This window comes from Manacus candei, unplaced genomic scaffold (genome assembly GCF_025592945.1).
Source record: "Manacus candei isolate 608988 ecotype Guabito, Panama unplaced genomic scaffold, ASM2559294v1 h1tg000021l, whole genome shotgun sequence".
Taxonomy (NCBI): domain Eukaryota; kingdom Metazoa; phylum Chordata; class Aves; order Passeriformes; family Pipridae; genus Manacus; species Manacus candei.
In genome coordinates this window covers 2,698,047-2,715,855 of record NW_026138069.1, presented here as the reverse complement: position 1 = coordinate 2,715,855, position 17,809 = coordinate 2,698,047, and the positions used below count along the sequence as shown (strand labels likewise).

The window sequence follows — 17,809 nt, the reverse complement described above, 5'->3', positions numbered from 1 at the left end:
TGGTTTCTATGGAGTCCTCCACTTTTCAGGAGCAGACCAGTTTGATTTGATATTAGTTAACCATTCCCTGATTGTTATACAACTGATACCTGCTTAAAGTTTAGAATTTATTATTCAGACATTTATGGCAGTCTAATATGTAAAAAAAAAAATTAAGAAATAACTTTTAATTTACTGCTAATGTTTGGTGATTTTGAACTTTATTTTGTTAGGGTTATATTTAAATTGTGTAACCCTATGGCTTGTACAAATTAGTATTCTGCCAGCATAAGAGAATATGAAGAAAGCTTTGCTAATTTATTCGAAGTTTAATATTCACTTGGGAATATGGTGAACGGACAGTGTCAAACTCAGGACTTGTGACCAAAGCACACGCATCTAACCAAATAGCTTGTCATCCATGGCCATTGATGATAAAGCTATGGGTTTTTTTCAAAGACAAAGAATTTTCATATTTCTTGATTAATTTCTTTTTCCCACTTTTCCAATATTTTTAGGATAAAGCTTTACTAAAACTGTGTCCTAGACAATATTTACCCTGCAGCAAGTTTAACTTTATCTGAGGAGTAAGTAATTGCTGCTGCTATGTTATATTTTTGTCTATTAACAACATTTTATATTATGGCACCTTCACGTTTCCAGGCCCTACATAAGGCATGTGCCTCCTTTAATGTGCAAAAGGACAGTCATAGTGCTGGGGAGCAGGCAGCCAGACTTAAGTGCAAGTTTTTGACAAGTGACACTTGAATAAGCAAAGGCTGTAAAAAGAAGGGCTTGAATTTAAACTAACAAGAAGTGTAATTGAAACATAAAGTAAAAATAAGCTAAAAATAAGAATGTCTGTTCCAGCAGTACTTATTTGGCTGGAAACACAAGATGAAGTTATTTTACTCTATGGTTTACTTTAAGCAGCAGCAAAAATAACTATTGATGCTTTTGCGTTTTCTCATCGTAAAATTGATATAAGTATGACAGTTGGAAGCAGACTAAACAAAATACTGAAGAAATTAGCTGCTGAATGTCTTTATGCTCAGTATTTTTGAGTGATGAATATTGCAGAACAAACATTCCTGGAGAGGAGCACGAACTGATAACTGATGCAGATCTCATGTAGAACCTCAGTACTGGAAAAGTGAGAATGAATCACTCTTTCATTAGAAAACTGTTTAATAAAGATCATAAAATCTACTATGGCTTGTGCAGATAAATTATTTTGTTTCAGTATTGGCTTGTAATGACTAATTGTAATTCAAAGGAGTAGGGGCTTAAACTTGTTCCCAGACTTCTGCGTGCATGGGGAGGTGTGAGTATCCAAATAGCTGGACTTGAAGCTCAGGGTGGATATGAATGGAAAATAGCAAGTTTATAAAAACTTCATTATGTAATTCATAACAAGAAAAGCTTTTGAAATCATTCTTTGTAAGGTACAAAGGCACCTCTTTGTCATGCTGTACTCAAATGAAATGCCTTCAGCTGAGAGGTGACTTAAAGGATGAGCTCAGTAGTGTTTGCTACAAAGATTTTACATGCAGACTAACTTTATCTCATGGGGGTTTTTTGTGCAGTTTTGGATCTTCATTATCTAGCACGTTACTAAAACTTTTGTTATATTCAACTGAAAACAACCTAATCCAAACATTGACAAAAATTAGGGACATCTGTGAGAAATAATTATCGAAGCAAAAAAGTGTGCTCTCAAATGTATTTGTACACAAATACCACTAAAAGTTACCAAATTATTTATTATAATAATTATTATTTATTATAATACAAACATTTGGAAGAATAAGTGACTGAAAATGTAGGAAGCTTTTTATAAAAAATGCTGAATCTCAAAGATTTCAAATATTCATTGCATGTTCAAATAGACACTGTAGCTCAAACTGCTTCATTTAACAGTGTGTGTGTGTTGGAGGGGAGGTTAAGCCATCTTAGGTTATTTCTTTTTTTTCTGATGGGAAACAAAATCACTTGGGAAAACATTTTGGTTGTTAAAGTTTGAGACAATTTGTAATCTTAGCCTTGGTGAATATTTGCCTTCATTTTGGAGAGGAGCTTACACTTAGGCTGTGTTTGTTTTATTGCCACAGAGTAAAGCCGTCCCCAGCTGAAGGAGTCAAGTCCAATCCATCCAAGAGACACAGGGACCGCTTGAATGCGGAGTTGGACCGCTTGGCTAGCCTCCTGCCTTTCCCTCAAGATGTTATCGCCAAATTGGATAAGCTGTCTGTGCTTAGGCTCAGTGTCAGTTACCTGAGAGCCAAAAGTTTTTTTGATGGTAAGTGTTGGAAATTTATTTGGTTTTGAACTGCTTGTAAAATTCAGTTTTACACTGTATGTTGATTTCAGCTGTTCAAGTACTTAAAACTGTTACATTTATTTTAATGGAATAAAATTAAATGTATTTCAATGGAACCTCGGGTTTTGTGGATATATACAATGTAACTGTATAAAGTAAGCTTTCCAGTTTCATGAAACCAAATGTAACTACTTATATTTCACTTAGGTCACCAGGCTTTCAAAGCTTTACGTTTGGAATTGATATTGCCTTTAATGAGTCCTCTAGTCCTTTTCATCAGACTATCAAAAATACCCAAGAGATTTCTCTTTTTCCCCTCTGAAAATTGCCTTCATAAAACTATTACTATTCAAAACATGTCATGTGAGTTCCCATCAGCTATATGTTTTGCTTAATGATACATCAAAAATAACTTTGTTTTGATATAAAGTAATTGCTACTGCCTCTTCCTATAGTTTATTGCAAAGGTGATTTGTAAAGAATAGAGACAAAGTCTTTCCTGGGTCCAAGCCCTGATTAATGCAGGACATGAGGCATTAAGACGACATCTGAGGTTCTCCAGTTGTGTGGGCAGGTTTTCACTGACCCCAGCCCTGACACGGGTAATACAGCAGCACTTGGAGTGGTCATCAGGCCAGAAGTGGGTGTTCTTGGCCACCTCAGAGCTGGCCAAAGAGTCCTACCCCACTCCATCACTACCTGAGCTGTTCTGTAGGGTGAGACAGGCTGGCTGGCTTCATGCCAGTTTTTACATAGGCAGAAATATTCTTTTCATTGCTGGAATAAAGCAATGAACTTTTATTGAATTAATTGTCCTTTCTTGAACCAATCAGTCAGATTTTACAATATTATATTAAAGATTAAATTCTGTTGGTCAACTGTAGCTAAGGAATCTTGATTACAATGGAGTTGATATTATAATTTTAAGCTGTTTTTTAACTAAGTTTTTTGGACATTAAAATAACCTCTGTCCTCATTAGTTCAAGATTTAGTGTTTCAGCCTTCATAACATGGATGAAAGAACTCAAGAAACCTAACTAAGACAGTTTCGCTTTTTTCTGCAGGAATACAGAATTATTTTTATTTATTGTGTCAACTGGCTTCAATTTGTTAATGCTCATAAATTCACATTCTGTGTTTTATTGCTTGAAGAATATATGCAAGTGTCTTGATTTCTGTGCTTGTTCAGGACGATTCTTAATACGGAATCCAGTCTAAGGCTAGAGTTGGGCAAATATTTCTGGCAGTGTTTTTTTCACATGAAAAAGTTTTCTCCCATCAAATGAGAGAAATCTTTTAGAAAGTCAGTGTCATAAAAATCTGTGCAAGATATCTCAGGTAGGTTGCTTTAAAAGAAATTATTTTGCTTGTCTGTGTTCTCTTGCTGAACTAAAGTGTAGTTCTAGTCTCAATGAAATGTGTTTTGTTGTGGCTTTTAAAATGGTGTTTTCTGAAATAAGCCCAAGATTACAATGTTCTGTTTTGCTTGGGATGAAGCGATAATAACAAATCTCAATTTCTCATGCAGTGGAAATGCTTTTTATTCTTCCTGCCCCTTCCCTCCAATTTGCACTTGAAGGTCCTGTAATAAAGGGGTTTAAGACTATGATTTCTGTATAGGAAAAAAAATTAAAAATCATGCCTTTAGCTGTAAAGAGACATTCAGAATTCCTTCACACCAAAATTTACATCAGTTGCTTGTTTTTAATTTGAACATATGGTAGCTTTCAGCCATTTAGAGTGGTGATGAATTAGATGTGCATTAGTGGCAGAGAAGTTATATTTGCATTTCAAGTTGCAGTTTAACTACTGTGGATCTGGAATTGAAGCAAACAACCTGTGTTTTTAACTTAGTTGCATAGCACTAGGTTTGTATCCATTTCAGGCAAAGGTTTGTTGCTAATGCTACCATACTGGACAACAGCTGTAGAATATAGAACATTTAATTGCATTATAATGAATTAAGGAGCAGAATTTTGATTTGCCTTGTTGGAAAGCAACAAGTGCATATACTAGGGTGCATTACAAGAGAATATTTTTCCTTTAGACTCCATAATATAAAAAAGCCTGGTAAATTTGAAAAGATAAAAGATCTGATGTTGCTTACCTTACATTTTTAATAGTACAAAGTGAATAATAGTACAAAGTGAAGTGAGTTTAATTTATACCTTCAGACAGAATAGCTTCAGTAGAAGTTGTCTTAACACTTTTTTAGCAGAAACCTTTTTACTACTTCTTTTCAGGCCTTTGAACTGTAGGACTACAAGTCAGGTTAGTCATTAGTTTCCATCTCAAGGTGTTTAAAGACTAACATCCATGACTTCAGTAAGAGTGACCAATTTCTGACCATGACAGAGACAATAGTGAAAACTTGGTCTTTTATACTAATGTTCCTAAATAACATGGAAGCTATTTCAGTGAAATTCAGCTTCCAAAAGAAAAATTAGTGCTTTGAATGAACAAAAGATGAGAGAATGAACAAAAAAACCCTGAAAACCTCTAGTTTAGGTTTGCACGATCAATCTACGCAGTACTTCTCAGGATGGCTTTTTTGAAGGCACATTTTGTGTAATTGAAGATATGCGGAAAACCCTGTAGAATAAATCTGACAAATGCAAGAGTGAGCACTGATTGTCACCTTGAGTGCCTAGACTGAGCCAACTGCTCCACTTTATTAACACAGCATGCTGAAGTAAAGGGAAACGCTAAATGAATAACAGGATGCAAATGGGGGGTGTGTAAATTCCTGCGGAAAGTAAAATATAAATGCGTAATCATATGATCTTGCTTGAAAGGAAACCCAAGTTTTTTCTGTAACAATAGATATTTTTTTCAAAGAAAACACTTGCATTTTTCCAAGTTTAAATAATCTAGAGTGAATGTCTGTTTACTGAAGGCGGAAGTCTGGGGTGAAAAAAGGAACCGTTTTGTGAAAGACATTTCTAAAAGTTACATCAATTTGAATAAATGTGCCTCACTTAAGACACATTTTTTTTTGTCATTACTTTAAAAGCTAAGGGGTCTGTGTGTGTGTATATGCACACATATATGAGTATATATACATATATATCCCCACCAGTAAAAAAAGCATATTCCCCTGACCCTACTAATTAAAATGGTACAGAATGTTCTCCAGAGCTAAAGACAGGTGAGTGTTTCTCTAGCATCTACTGAAATGTGGTAGACTTCTGCATGCTTGACATATTTCAGGTTGTAGGAAGTAGGTGCACGTATTTTTTCCTTCCACAACTTCAAAACATCTTATTTTCTTGTGTTGGTGATTGTATTCTATTAAGCAGTTGCTTTTGATTGTTGTCATTTGTTAGTAAAGTTATTGTGCTGTGAAGGGACCCTTTAGATACATTAGTTTTGTGTGGTCAGGTTATTCTCAAGTCCACATGGTGTCAGAAGCCTTTCTGTATCCCCTGTCAAGCATTCAGGCATGCTTTTATATGTATGAATTTGACCTTGTACTCAAAAAGGAAGTTTCAGTAATGGCTTAAAATAATATCTCAAGTCTGTTTCTTTATAGAGTCTTATGTGATGAGTCAAAGCTAAGAAGTGATTTAGGGTGGTGTCGCTTCTCGGCAGTGCAGTACTACCTGCCTGTACTCAAGTGGATTAACAGTCCTCAAAGTCAAGCAGGTTAGCTTAAATCACCGCTGGAGTGTTTATTTTGTGCATGTAAGATACTTTCTGAAAGTGGCTTAGGGGAAGCTTTTTATTTTTAAGAGACTAGGATAAATCAGTCAGGTGTCTGCTGACAATCAGTAAAGACTTTGTGTTGTCCTGGTATTATTTCAGTCCATTTTGATGCTAAGTGCCCATGCATGTGTGCATTCAGCAGTGAAAAACATAAAGTGGAATATGGGACAACAGCTCTTTGTGCAGATGCAGGTTAGTGTGAGCTTAGCATATGGAGCACAACTGGACAATCATTTAGGCATAGCCTGTGTTCCCCATGCATATGAAGGGAAAAAGCCCTTTTGCTTCTAGCTTTGGTCCTTATATGATGAATTGATAATCACTTAAATACTTTACTGCAGTAAGGAAAAACATTTATAAAGATTTTTCTTGGGGTTTTGGCGAAACAGATTAAAGAGCTAAAAGTAGAGTTTGCATGACTAATCACTTTTTTAGTGTTAGGGGCATGATTTTTCTTTTTAAAGGTAAATTGAGAATAGAGGAGAGGCTTGCAGAATCAAAAATAAAGTAGCTGTGCTATGTGTGCATATCAATACATTAGAAACAAAATTCAACATGTTGCTTGTTAATTATCCTTTCATCCATTTCACTAAGAATTCCTGTGGTTTAAAGTATGGAGTTTTTTTCCATCTTGCTTATTGGGCAGTATTCTGCATTTATAGAAGAAAGTTTCTGTTCAAAATTAGTTTACAATTAGTTTCTCATGTTGTATGCAAGTGATTCTGGCAAGCACAGCAATAACAAAATAATTTTTTTTCCCCAATAAGTTTGCATTGCCTTTTTTTGCTTTGTAGTATAATTACCACCCATTCTTTGGCATAGCATATCTCAAATTTGCAATGCAGCCATTGTCATCACATAAAATATATTCCTTGGTAGTGTATTTTTCCTGTGCTGCCCACTGTTCTATCACTGTGTACTGGAGAAAACAGACCGCAGGTAGTTCCTGCTCTGCAAAGCATGGCTAAGGTGTACAAATGGGAAAGACAGGCAAAGTGGGAGACAATGTATTTATTCTGTCACGTTGAGAAGGCCAGCAACATATCTCCAAACTAGCAGATATAGATAGCCTTTTTGCCAAGTGTTAGGTGGACAATTGATTGGAATCTTATCTGAGAGCTGGGGGAAAAAAAATTGGGGGGAAAAAACCAAAACAACCCCAACAGATTAATGATGTTTCCTTTTGCACTGGCTTTGCCCCTGGCCCCAATCCAGAGTTATTACAAAATGTGAACCTTGGAATTGTATAGTTATTTCAGTATCAGACTATCATATTATTCAAGTTATTTCCTAATCTATGCTTGTTTTGCTACTTGTGTTTTTTTGATGTGTTTTGTTGTTGTTGTTGGGGTTTTTGTTTATTGGTTGGTTTTTTTCCTCCAGACCTCCCCCACTGCCCACAGTCCCCCAAGATTCATACTGAGCATTTCTGGCTGTCTGCTACAGGCTATTTTAGCCTGTATTTTACGTAACAGAAGATAAACAGGGATTTAGGCTTTGAAGTCCTAAGTTCTGATCTTCAAAAATTATGATTAAAACCATGTAGCTATGACATCACCTTAAATCTAAAAATGTGTATGTTTTCGCTATTACATGCTCATTCTTAGCTTGCTCAGAAAAATTTTATTTTTAGGAGTGCTGTGTCACTAGGCATCTGGTGCAGCTGGGGCAGCCCTGTACCCCTAGGGATTGATCCAACTGAGATTTAATGTATCCCAAACTGAACATCTAAAATTGAAAATTCTGTTTATATCACTAAGAGCCTAATATGTCAATGCATTTGTCAGATAAAGAGGAGAAACCAAGTACAAATGCTAATAGTGAATGTGTTCTTTGGATTTTCTTTTCCTGTTACACTGCAGTATTTTAGCGATGGATGTTAAACATTCTTAGAAGTCCCTTTGCAAGGAAAAGAATTTAAAAGTTATCTCTTCTTCTCTCCCCTATGTGTATTATTTAATCAAAGGCATATGGAAAGTCAGTGTAGGAACCTCTTATGTTTCACAAAGCTGTTGTAAAACTTGTTGAAAACCCTGTGCCAGTATGCAGAGCATTTGTTTTTTTCTCTATAGCCCTTGTTAATAGGGAGATTAGTTTTAAGCATATGGTTCTGGGTTTTTCTCTATATTCCTGACTCTGTTGTTTGCAAGATCAGAACCTAAAATATAAACTAACCTATTCTAACAATGTCTGTTTTGGAGTTTGGCATTGTTAGTGTTAGACATTCAGACCCAGAACAGGTAGCAAGATAAAAGCCTAGCCTCAGGAAGTGCCGCTGCTTCTCCTGTGTACTGTATTCCGAGTCTTGTAATCTTTGCTAAGATTTTTATTACTATACTGTAGCACCTAAAGATAATGAGATTTGGAGCTTTTTGGGTTTGTTTTACAAATCACTGTAACTGTTGATCCCTTCTCCAAAGACAGTTTGAGTGGAAAAGTATAATTAGAGGTAGCACCAGGCTCTCAACATCTGTCTTCCATGGACTTCATGATTCATCCATCTGAAGTTGTAGAAGTATAGTTTGCTTGGCCTTAAAAGTTATTTAAGGCTTCAGTGTGAATGCACATTAGAAATGTGTACAAATAATCTATTAATACTGGTATAGCTTTTACTGCTGTCTATGCCCTTATGACTCAGCAGTTTTCCTCCTGTGCAGGCTTTTCGATAGAAGAGATGCCTAAGTTTTTCTTTATTGGAATACAGATAAAGTCAAACAGGAAATAAGACATGCTTGTATGATTAAGCTCTGTAGATGTTTACAGTTCTAACCAGTTATAACGCTGTTCATTTTTCCTGAGTAAACAAAAACTTCAACTCTATTAAAACAGTTTCTATTCCATACATACTTTGATAGAGCATTGACTGCTTAAAGAATGATTGCTTTGTGAATTGTCTTGGAACTCTAGCTAGGTAATTAGAAGCTAATTCTAGTTACCAGAGCTTGGTTGTTGTAATTGATTAATTTATAAATTACTTTTCTTTTTAAGAGAATCTGAAAAGGTAAAAAATTACAAATTTCAAAATACTCTTCGAAGTTTCAGGTAATATATTGATAAATGTTTCCTTGGAGTTCCTGCTCCTCAGTGCAGTGATGGGCTGTCCTAATTGTATGTCAGTGATAAAACTTAGCATAGTTATTCTAGAAACTTAACTCTATTCTAGTTCTTACAGTTTACTTCATTTATCTGAAACTGCCTTAAGAAAATGTAGGTTTGCTGCCTACCAACTGTGAACATTAAAGGGGACCTACAAATAGGAATTAGTCGCCCTCAGTGATGCATGCTAAACTCTGTTTTTAATTGAACAAAGATATGCTTGATTTTTTCCACTGAATAATTGCCTCTTGAAATTCAACCCATGTGCCTTTTGAATTGCACAGTACTGCACACTTTATGCGTGGCATTGTATAATATCTTATAAGCTGAAAGACATACATACTTGGCCCCTCAAGACAAATTCTAACTGATCACATAAAGTAGGAATTTACTGGAGTAAGTCCATGGCCTGACTGGTCAAATATTTTGGCTTCCCCATCAGACTCCATTGTCACATCTTCAGCAGTACAATTTCTATGGCCCAGCACAAGACACTAGCTTTTTGTACTGAAGTATTCAGTTGTAGTGAATTCTTTTTTCCCTCTTGGTGTCTAAGTCTGAGTTACAAATCAAAGGATGATGTCTTTCCTTTATTGATTATTTTTTTCAATGTGCCATATTTTGCATTTTTGGAGGAAAAGATCAGGGTAGCTCTGTCTCCTCCTTGCTTATACCATTTGTTGTTTGGTGTGCTTTTATCAGACAATGGTAAGAGATGTGCCTAGAGAAAACAATTCCAGTATTTCCTTCTTGTCCTCACAGCTGCTCTTAATTTTGCTTTGATATCATTACGCTCTGTATGGTCCTATATGTAGTGTCTTACCAGAGACCAGGCTGTTGATTTGATCACATTAAAGGATGTTGAAATGCTTATGATATAATACAGCACACTGATACTGAAGGCTTTTGTTAATATGCTTTCTTGACCTGTTTAATGGGAAACTTTTTAGACAGGTGAAGCCTAATATATATATAAAATTTTGTGGTTTGTAGCTGATCCTTCAGAAGGATAGCAATGCAAATATGAATTCCTGGTCCGTACGCTATCAGGTGGCATAAATGCTAATAAGTTATACCTAGGGATATGAAAGGAAAAAACAGTTGCCCTTCTTCATGTACCCTATCAGCATTCGAAGGTAGAACGCAAGGCTTATGGTCTTCTGCAGGAAGGGTTTGAGCCCCATAACTGTAAGAGTTTTTGGGAATGTACTAACCTGTGTATTTCCAGAGTGTCCGCCTTCCCTCTGCTTGTCTCGAGCTCTATTAGCTGACTGAGAGCCCTGTGCTGGAACCCTTGCAGTTAATTACCCTCAGCATTAGGAGCGTCAACTACCCTGGATCCCTCAGTGTTTCTTGTAACATGGATTTACTACTCTGAAATGGCTACTGTCTTAGTTAAGTGAATAAGTTCTTACTTGGCTTTTATCCTGTGCGAATACCTGTCTTATTCATCTGTAGACAAATCATGCCTGACAAGCAACTGCCTTTTGTGAAGCGTGGCTGGGTTTGTGGACAGTGGGAGAGCAGTTAATATTGTTTCCCTTGACTTTAACAGAGTCTTCAATGTTGACTCTTGTAGTTTCTGTAACACCAAGCTGGTGAGTTAGGGTATCTCCAGAGCATCCTTCCAGTTCTGTCCCAAGCAATCTTCCCTCTCTGTAGTACAGCTGAGGTCTGACTGTCAACCTCAATGGCTGACAACGCACTCAGGGGCTGACGAGGTTTCTTCAAGGGACAAGGAAGGAATCATCTTCCAGACTGAGGACATGCATGTGGCTTTTAAGAGGATAAGTCCATGGGCTTTGACAGTGAAATAAGCTTGGAATAAGTCCCATATCCCAAGCAGAGAAGAGGCAATCTTTGTCTTGAAAGGAAACAAGCCTCCAGAAGCCCACTTGACTCCCTTGCTATACTTCAATCATTGCAGAAAGTTTTCTGTTAAATTGCTGAAAAGTTTTGAGTTGGTATAAAAAGTAGGGCTTCATCTCTTTTGGTGGAATGTATGTCTTTTTCCCCTCAATATAAATAAGAGATTTCTGTAGGAAAGTACGTATTCATTAATACCTTTACATAGATAACAAGGGTTGGACTTGAATGGTCTTATAAAGAAACCTTCTAAACCCGTCTCCATACCCTTTTAATACAGTAGTGGCAAAACTCTACGTTTCATTTTACTGGTAAAATAAACTGTCCTGTTACATACATGGAATGTAATTGACCATTTCCCTTTCTTCCAGTTAAAATTGTAGGGAAATTCCCCAGGTAAAAAAATTTTATGGAGCTGCTGTTGAGCCATCAGTTCAGTGAAGAGAAAGTTAAGGCATCGTTTCAAAAAAAGGATTTGAGTTAATTATTGAGTACGAGGTCCATGTTTGAGTGAGTTTGTCAATGAAAATGAAGGGTAAGAAAAAAACTGTGAGCTGTTATGGGGATTGTAAAATCACTTTAGATTCCTAGGCTTTATAGTAAAAACTATGATCAATGTATAAACCAGATGGAACAGTTATTTCAGAAAGATTGATTTTACTGAAGAGTTTAACCCATTTCAGAATTGGTGATTTAATTAAAAAAAAATTAACTCTCATTTTTTACTCAGTATTGACCTGTCTTTCCTACGAATCAAAAGCATAACAAGTGATTGATGATTTTTAAATGACATATAATGTCTGATTAGCTTTATGCATATAAATGTTTTTCTTTGTTCTAACATATGGAAAAAGTATGTTATAGGAAAACTCTGGTTTAGGAACCAAAGCTTCTAAAGTAGGTAACTGTGAATCTAGACTCAACTTCCCATAGATCTTGTTCCACAAGGAAATAAATTGCTTTCCTTTTTTTTTATTTTTTTTCATCGCTCAGCTCAAAAAAATTTAAAAAGATTTTTTTCCCCTCCCTTTTTTGTGGCTAAAGCAGTATCATATCAATATGTCTGACGGTAAGTTACAATTTACAAGCATGCATCTCTTGCTGACTCTTCTTCTGTAGAAGCAAGGAAAATGCATCCAGACAAGCAACTGAATGGGAAATAGAAGAAATGTCTGTGTGCTGAGATATAGTTTTGGTAATTCAGCAGGTGACTGTTGTCTCTGTGATAGTTAGGGAACGAGAGTTCATTGCCTCTAAGTCTTGAAACCACAAACAGTATATGGTTTGGTATGTGGTTGTTGAGCTTCAAAGCCCAAATGAGAGTTAAGAAATTTGAACAACTGCATGTTTCCTGAGATTTACTTTTCTTTTTTAAAGTATAAGATAAAAGCAAAAGTAAAGTTTTATTCCTTATCTATGTTTCAAAAAAAGAATTTAAAAATCCTGAACTAAAATTCTGTTATCAGGTGAATAGGTACAATTGGCTAACCGTAGAAGCACTGCACACTAACTGCTGCTCTTCTGCATTACATATTTGTCATGTGCAGTCATTCTTCAGGGTTGTTTTTTCTCATCTCCAGGCTCTGCTTTAAGTTGAGCAGAACTGTCACTGATGTATTGGAAGCTCAGAAATTGCCACCCATCATATAGATACCATTGACCCTCTCTGACAAAGACATAATAGTTTATTGCTGGTTCTACACTTCATGGTCCTGTAACCTTCTGCCTACTTTTTGCTCTCAAAAATGGCTGCTTGCCTTTCAACTCCCATATAAATCTCATTTTGTATTCCTTTTACATTCTCTAAATCTGGGAACCTGATGGGGATATTCTGAGCAATAAGCACACACATGCTTGTAGGCTTTAAGGGAATGAGCATTAAGTGTGTAGTGGTTGCAACTGCTTCTGACTCTTTTTTATTTTTCTTTTCTTTTTTTTTTCCTTTTCTTTCTTTCCCACCCCCAGCTCAGGAGGGGTGGCTCCTAATGCCTACCACACACATAAAATGACTTTAAAGTGCCTTGAATAGCACAGTTTGGGAACATCTGCTTTAAGTAGTGCAACTGTTTGTGTGAACAAAGACTTGAGTCTTCCAAATGCAGTCTCTGAACTCCTGGTTTTGTAGGTTGGGCATGTTGGCTTACTGTGGTGTTTCTAGACTGATTAATTATCATGCTGTGAAATAAGTTCAGCATCACTCAGTCACTTAAGAAAAAAAAATAAACAACTTGGTTGTTGGTTTTTCCTTCTACTTAAGAAAACATAGCAATGTGTTAAGTACCACTTTGTGGCAACTGAGGATATGTCCCCCATTTAAGGGAGACTACTGCATAAACACTTAACATTCCACACTTAATAATGCTGCTAACTCTTTCTTTAAAAAACAACATTAAAAAGAATAAAAACATATACAAAATTCTGAGCTCAGCTTATCTGTGTAGCAGAGCTTGGGTTTGTTGTAATCAGTGTTGTGGAAAATACAGTGGTGTATAATGTTTTTTCAACTCTTTAAAAACAGGTCTTTTATTTTTTTTAATCTTTTAATGGTCTTATATGAAACATCGATCCACTTCAACAACCAGTTCAGGGCTTGGTGAGCTGCATTTTGGGAATGGCTCAAAAGAAAGTATACTATGAAAATTGAGGTAAAATTCCATACACAACCTGGTTAAACTTCAAGTTTTTGGATTAGGTACATGTTTTAAAGCAGGGTATGGTATACATGTTAGGCAAATCTAGTAAAATCTAATGTCTTCATTCTGTAAAATTTTATTAAAACCAGTAAGTGTATTACTTCAATGTTATAACTTCAGCCAAGTTTAAGAATGTCATAGCTACTGTTAATGCTCTTAAAAGTGGGTGTGATACTACAGGTAAGAGTTCAATTACTCTGTAAGTAATATTTTGCTGTAAGCACGTGGCAGGCATGTTTTTATTCATTACTTTTATTCATAATTTTTCTGTAGTTGCTAATGCAAATTTACTGTTTTGTAGTAGTAAATTTTATAGACAGCAGGGGCCATGACTTCAGGAGTGGGATTTAGCCAACAATTTATACATTTGTCAGGGTGGGAGTAGAAAACGGCAGTAGGAGCTCAGGCATTTGACTGCTGATATTCATGCTAGTTTTCCATTTTAGTGGGTCTAGCACCAGAATACTAGATGTTAGGTGTGGCATTTTGAGTAAGTCAAAAGTCAAGAGATCTCTGCCAAGATTTTTTTTGAGGATAGACTGCTAATGTTATCAGATTTGTTTATTTGACCTGAGTTAGGAAAAGTTTAACAGAACACTGTCAGCAGGCTTTCCCATTGCGTTTAGCCTGATTTCTATATTTTGAAAACATTTTAAAACCAGCTTACATATTTAACTCACTTCAGAATTCAAGAGGCTAATGGGCATTTGCTTCTCTCAAACCATATCAGAAGAAAAGGTTGCTAGACAGTTTCAGTTCTTGGTCAGTTATGATGTTTCTGTTGTTTTAACATTTTCGCAGTAGTAATACAGAAAGGAACATTGATTCAGAAAATGTTTTTAGTAGAAAAGGTGGTTAATTGCCTGGACTTCAGAATATTATGTTGTGCAAGGTGATTTCCTTCTCAGACACAACTGCTTGTTTAATTGAAAGTGCTTGCAGTAGTGGAAACAACCCTAAAAAAATAAATTATGTTTTGCAGGACAGGCCAAGTAATTAGATTAACTTTTGTAAACAATAAAAAGACTCAATTTAGAAAAAAATATTTCTGAGAGTGCGTCTGTGTGTTCAAGCAGATCACCCTTCACCAAATGGATCTCAGCTGCCTGCTTGTGAAATCTGAGTTAAGGTGTGTTCAGAATCAAAAGTTGGGGCAAAATTTCAAGAAGTGATGAATACATGACATGGATCAGTTTAGTATTTTTAACCTTTTCATAAAATGCTTTTCCAGTAAAATATAGACTGTAAAAAATATGAAATTGAATCCAAGACTGGATGAAAGTAGAGAACACTTACAAAATCATTAAAGTCTCATCGGAGAATTAAATAAGACAGACACCTGATAAGAGAAAACTATAAAATGTGTACACAAATGAGAAGTTTAAAAGCAAAGTTAGACTAACAAAAAGGAACATTTTACATTAAGCAATAAGGAAGCCTGAAACAAGATGAAATAGTGGAATATTGTAATAACTGTTATAAGCTATATAGGAAAAAATAATCAAGAACTGGATTACTAGTAATGTAAAAAAATTAGTGAGCCTTACACTGCCTCTTCTAACTTAAGAGAAGAAAGTATTGGAGATAATAATGACAGAAGAGGAAGTGCTTGAGCAGGCAAACTTTAAAAAAAATAACATGACATTAGGCTCTACCTGTTGAGTGCAAGAACACAGGTGGAATCTTCTAAGCTTGTTTCTTCCAGGATTTGAATTCATCTGAATTACGCCAAAACAGAAGAATGTGACAAAAAGCTTGCATGAAATTGAGAAACAAGGCTGTGTTTGAGAGGAACCTTATCAAGTGTTTTCATTTCATGTCTTGCAACTTCAGATTACTTTGCCAGCCTTGTATGTCACCAGCAACTTCCATTCCACTCTGCAAAGGAGATGTTTCTTGTGCTACTATTTACTTATGTTTCCATTATGTTTCCATTCATCAGATCAAGTAGCAGTCGTGACGGGCAGCTCATGTTGTGAAATGCATCTCCTCACTGAACAGTATAGCTCAAATAAGTTGCTTCATCTGTATACAAAGATATGTTTTTGGGAGGGCTATTATATTTCAGAGATTGCTACAACATCACCTTTTCTACATACATGTCTGAAAATAAAAGTTGCTGTCTACTTTCTGAATGTGATAATGGACTACATGTTTCTCAAATTGAATTTAAAGATTGCCACCTCACTTGGAGCTTCTGTATAAGAAAGTTATGTGCATAAGAAATGGAACTAAGAGATGCAAATAATAAATTATTTTATAGAGACTGGTTATTTTTGTATGTTTATGCCATGCAACAATGAAAGTTGTAATCAGTTGTGATTTTTTTGTTTTATGGGCTGGATGAATTGTTTGTAGCAAAAGTTTTTGCTGGTGTACTTGCAGAGTAATTTGCTTCCAGGTTGGATGTGAAGTATTTGTCAATTGAATTTATTCTGAAAGGCTGGCAGCTATATGTTTATGTATGCATTGTGTAATACTGCTAAATGTTTGGAATGAAAGAGTAGATTTTTTTGGCTCGAGGATCTAAGGATGGAAATACCATTTGGTACATAAAAGCAGAAAGCTGTAAATTACTACAGTACTAAGTAGACTAAACACCCATTCCTTTCATAAGAAAGGAATTCCCTGTAGTTTATTTATGGCAGTTATCCTTGAGGAAAGAGACAAGTATTAATAGTTTTCACAGCCTTCCATGCATAGAGCAGGAAAACAAATCTGATATACTGTAGACACTATTTTTTAATAACTTCTTTTGTTGCTAAAAATAGAAGTAGGCTAGGAAAGTTCATAGCAATATAACTTTTTGTCTTCCTTGGAAAGCCAAGCTGTCCTGAAGGAGGAGCGCCTGACAATTTTGTCTATCTTTTTTAACAGTGAACAAGATCAGTTCCATTTCAGAGATTATGTATATGCTTTGTGCAAAACAGACCATTTCTATCGCACCTGCTGTTTTATCTTTGTACATGTCAGTACCATCCTCTGCTCACACACGAGTATAGTCATTACTAGTGATATGCCGCCTTAATTTTCTTTCTGCACTTGAATTTTTGTGTTTAAACATACCTGAGAGACCAGTCATGCTTTTAGCAGGGTCAATTTAAAATTATTTTGCTCAGTAGATGATATACATATATACCACAAAACTGGAAACACTACAGGCTCGTTTCACTTTTCCTAAATTGGTAAAAATAGCATGAATCATGAGCTTTTCAAACAGCCTTGCACAGCCTAGTTGTTTTGTTTGAATATTTCTTTCCATCTTATTACTTGTATTTTGCTATAAGAATGAGAGTCATTCAGCTTAATATTCATTTGGAATGCAGATATCTGAAGCTGCAGAATTAATAAACTGTATCAAAAATTTATTTGTTTGTAAGTGTGATCAAACTCTTCTCCAACAGAGATGAAAACTGCTTAGAAATGGAAACATACTTCTATTTCCTTTTATAAATTTATGTGATTTATTAAATCCTTAAATTGTGATTTGCAGTTGTGTTACAGAAATGGCGATGTGCAAGGCAGTAATGTTGATGCATCTAAACTTTTGCCAAAAATTCTCACGTTGCTGTTCCTCCTTTAGTACTGTAAGGTTATGACAATTAGGATGAAACTGTGCCTGGAATCAATCAGTACTCATTTGTACAAAACACTTCATAGTGGCAATATGTTTGAAAAAAATATTATCAGAATACGCTGTAATTTACAACCACTAATTAAAAAAGTCTTGATGAGTTCAGAATCCTCCTGCATAAAGGGCTGGGATGCAGGAAGGAAGTGGTGTTCCTCTCAGTAACCGTCACCATCTGAATCCCACAGAGAGCTCTGTGTCATCTCGTAATCTGTCCTATAGGCATCTCCCTCACTAACATGTTAAAGCTAATAATAGATTCTCATTCTGTTTTATCAAAGCTAGTCTTTAATTAGATGGATTAATTTTAGAACTAAAGCAAATGTCTTAAACATGGAGGCAAAATTTAGTTTCTATTAAAAGATTAAACAAATATGGTGAATAGCTAGAACTGGATTATTTTATATAAAAATATATCTTTTCATTAATGACAGTTGTCAAAGGGATATATTTGTAAATGTTATTAATAATTCAAATGACCTAGTAAAGCAGATGGAGTGAATTGAATTAAATTGTCAA

General features: G+C 35.5%; 1 protein-coding gene across 1 annotated transcript in view; it reads left to right on the top strand.

Annotated features, from left to right (window-relative positions):
- AHR (aryl hydrocarbon receptor) overlaps window positions 1-17,809 on the top strand; it is a 57,574-nt gene that overhangs the window by 6,055 nt on the left and 33,710 nt on the right. Inside the window, 1 exon segment of the mRNA XM_051785912.1 lies at window positions 2,091-2,278. Coding sequence (XP_051641872.1) covers window positions 2,091-2,278 — 188 coding nt within the window.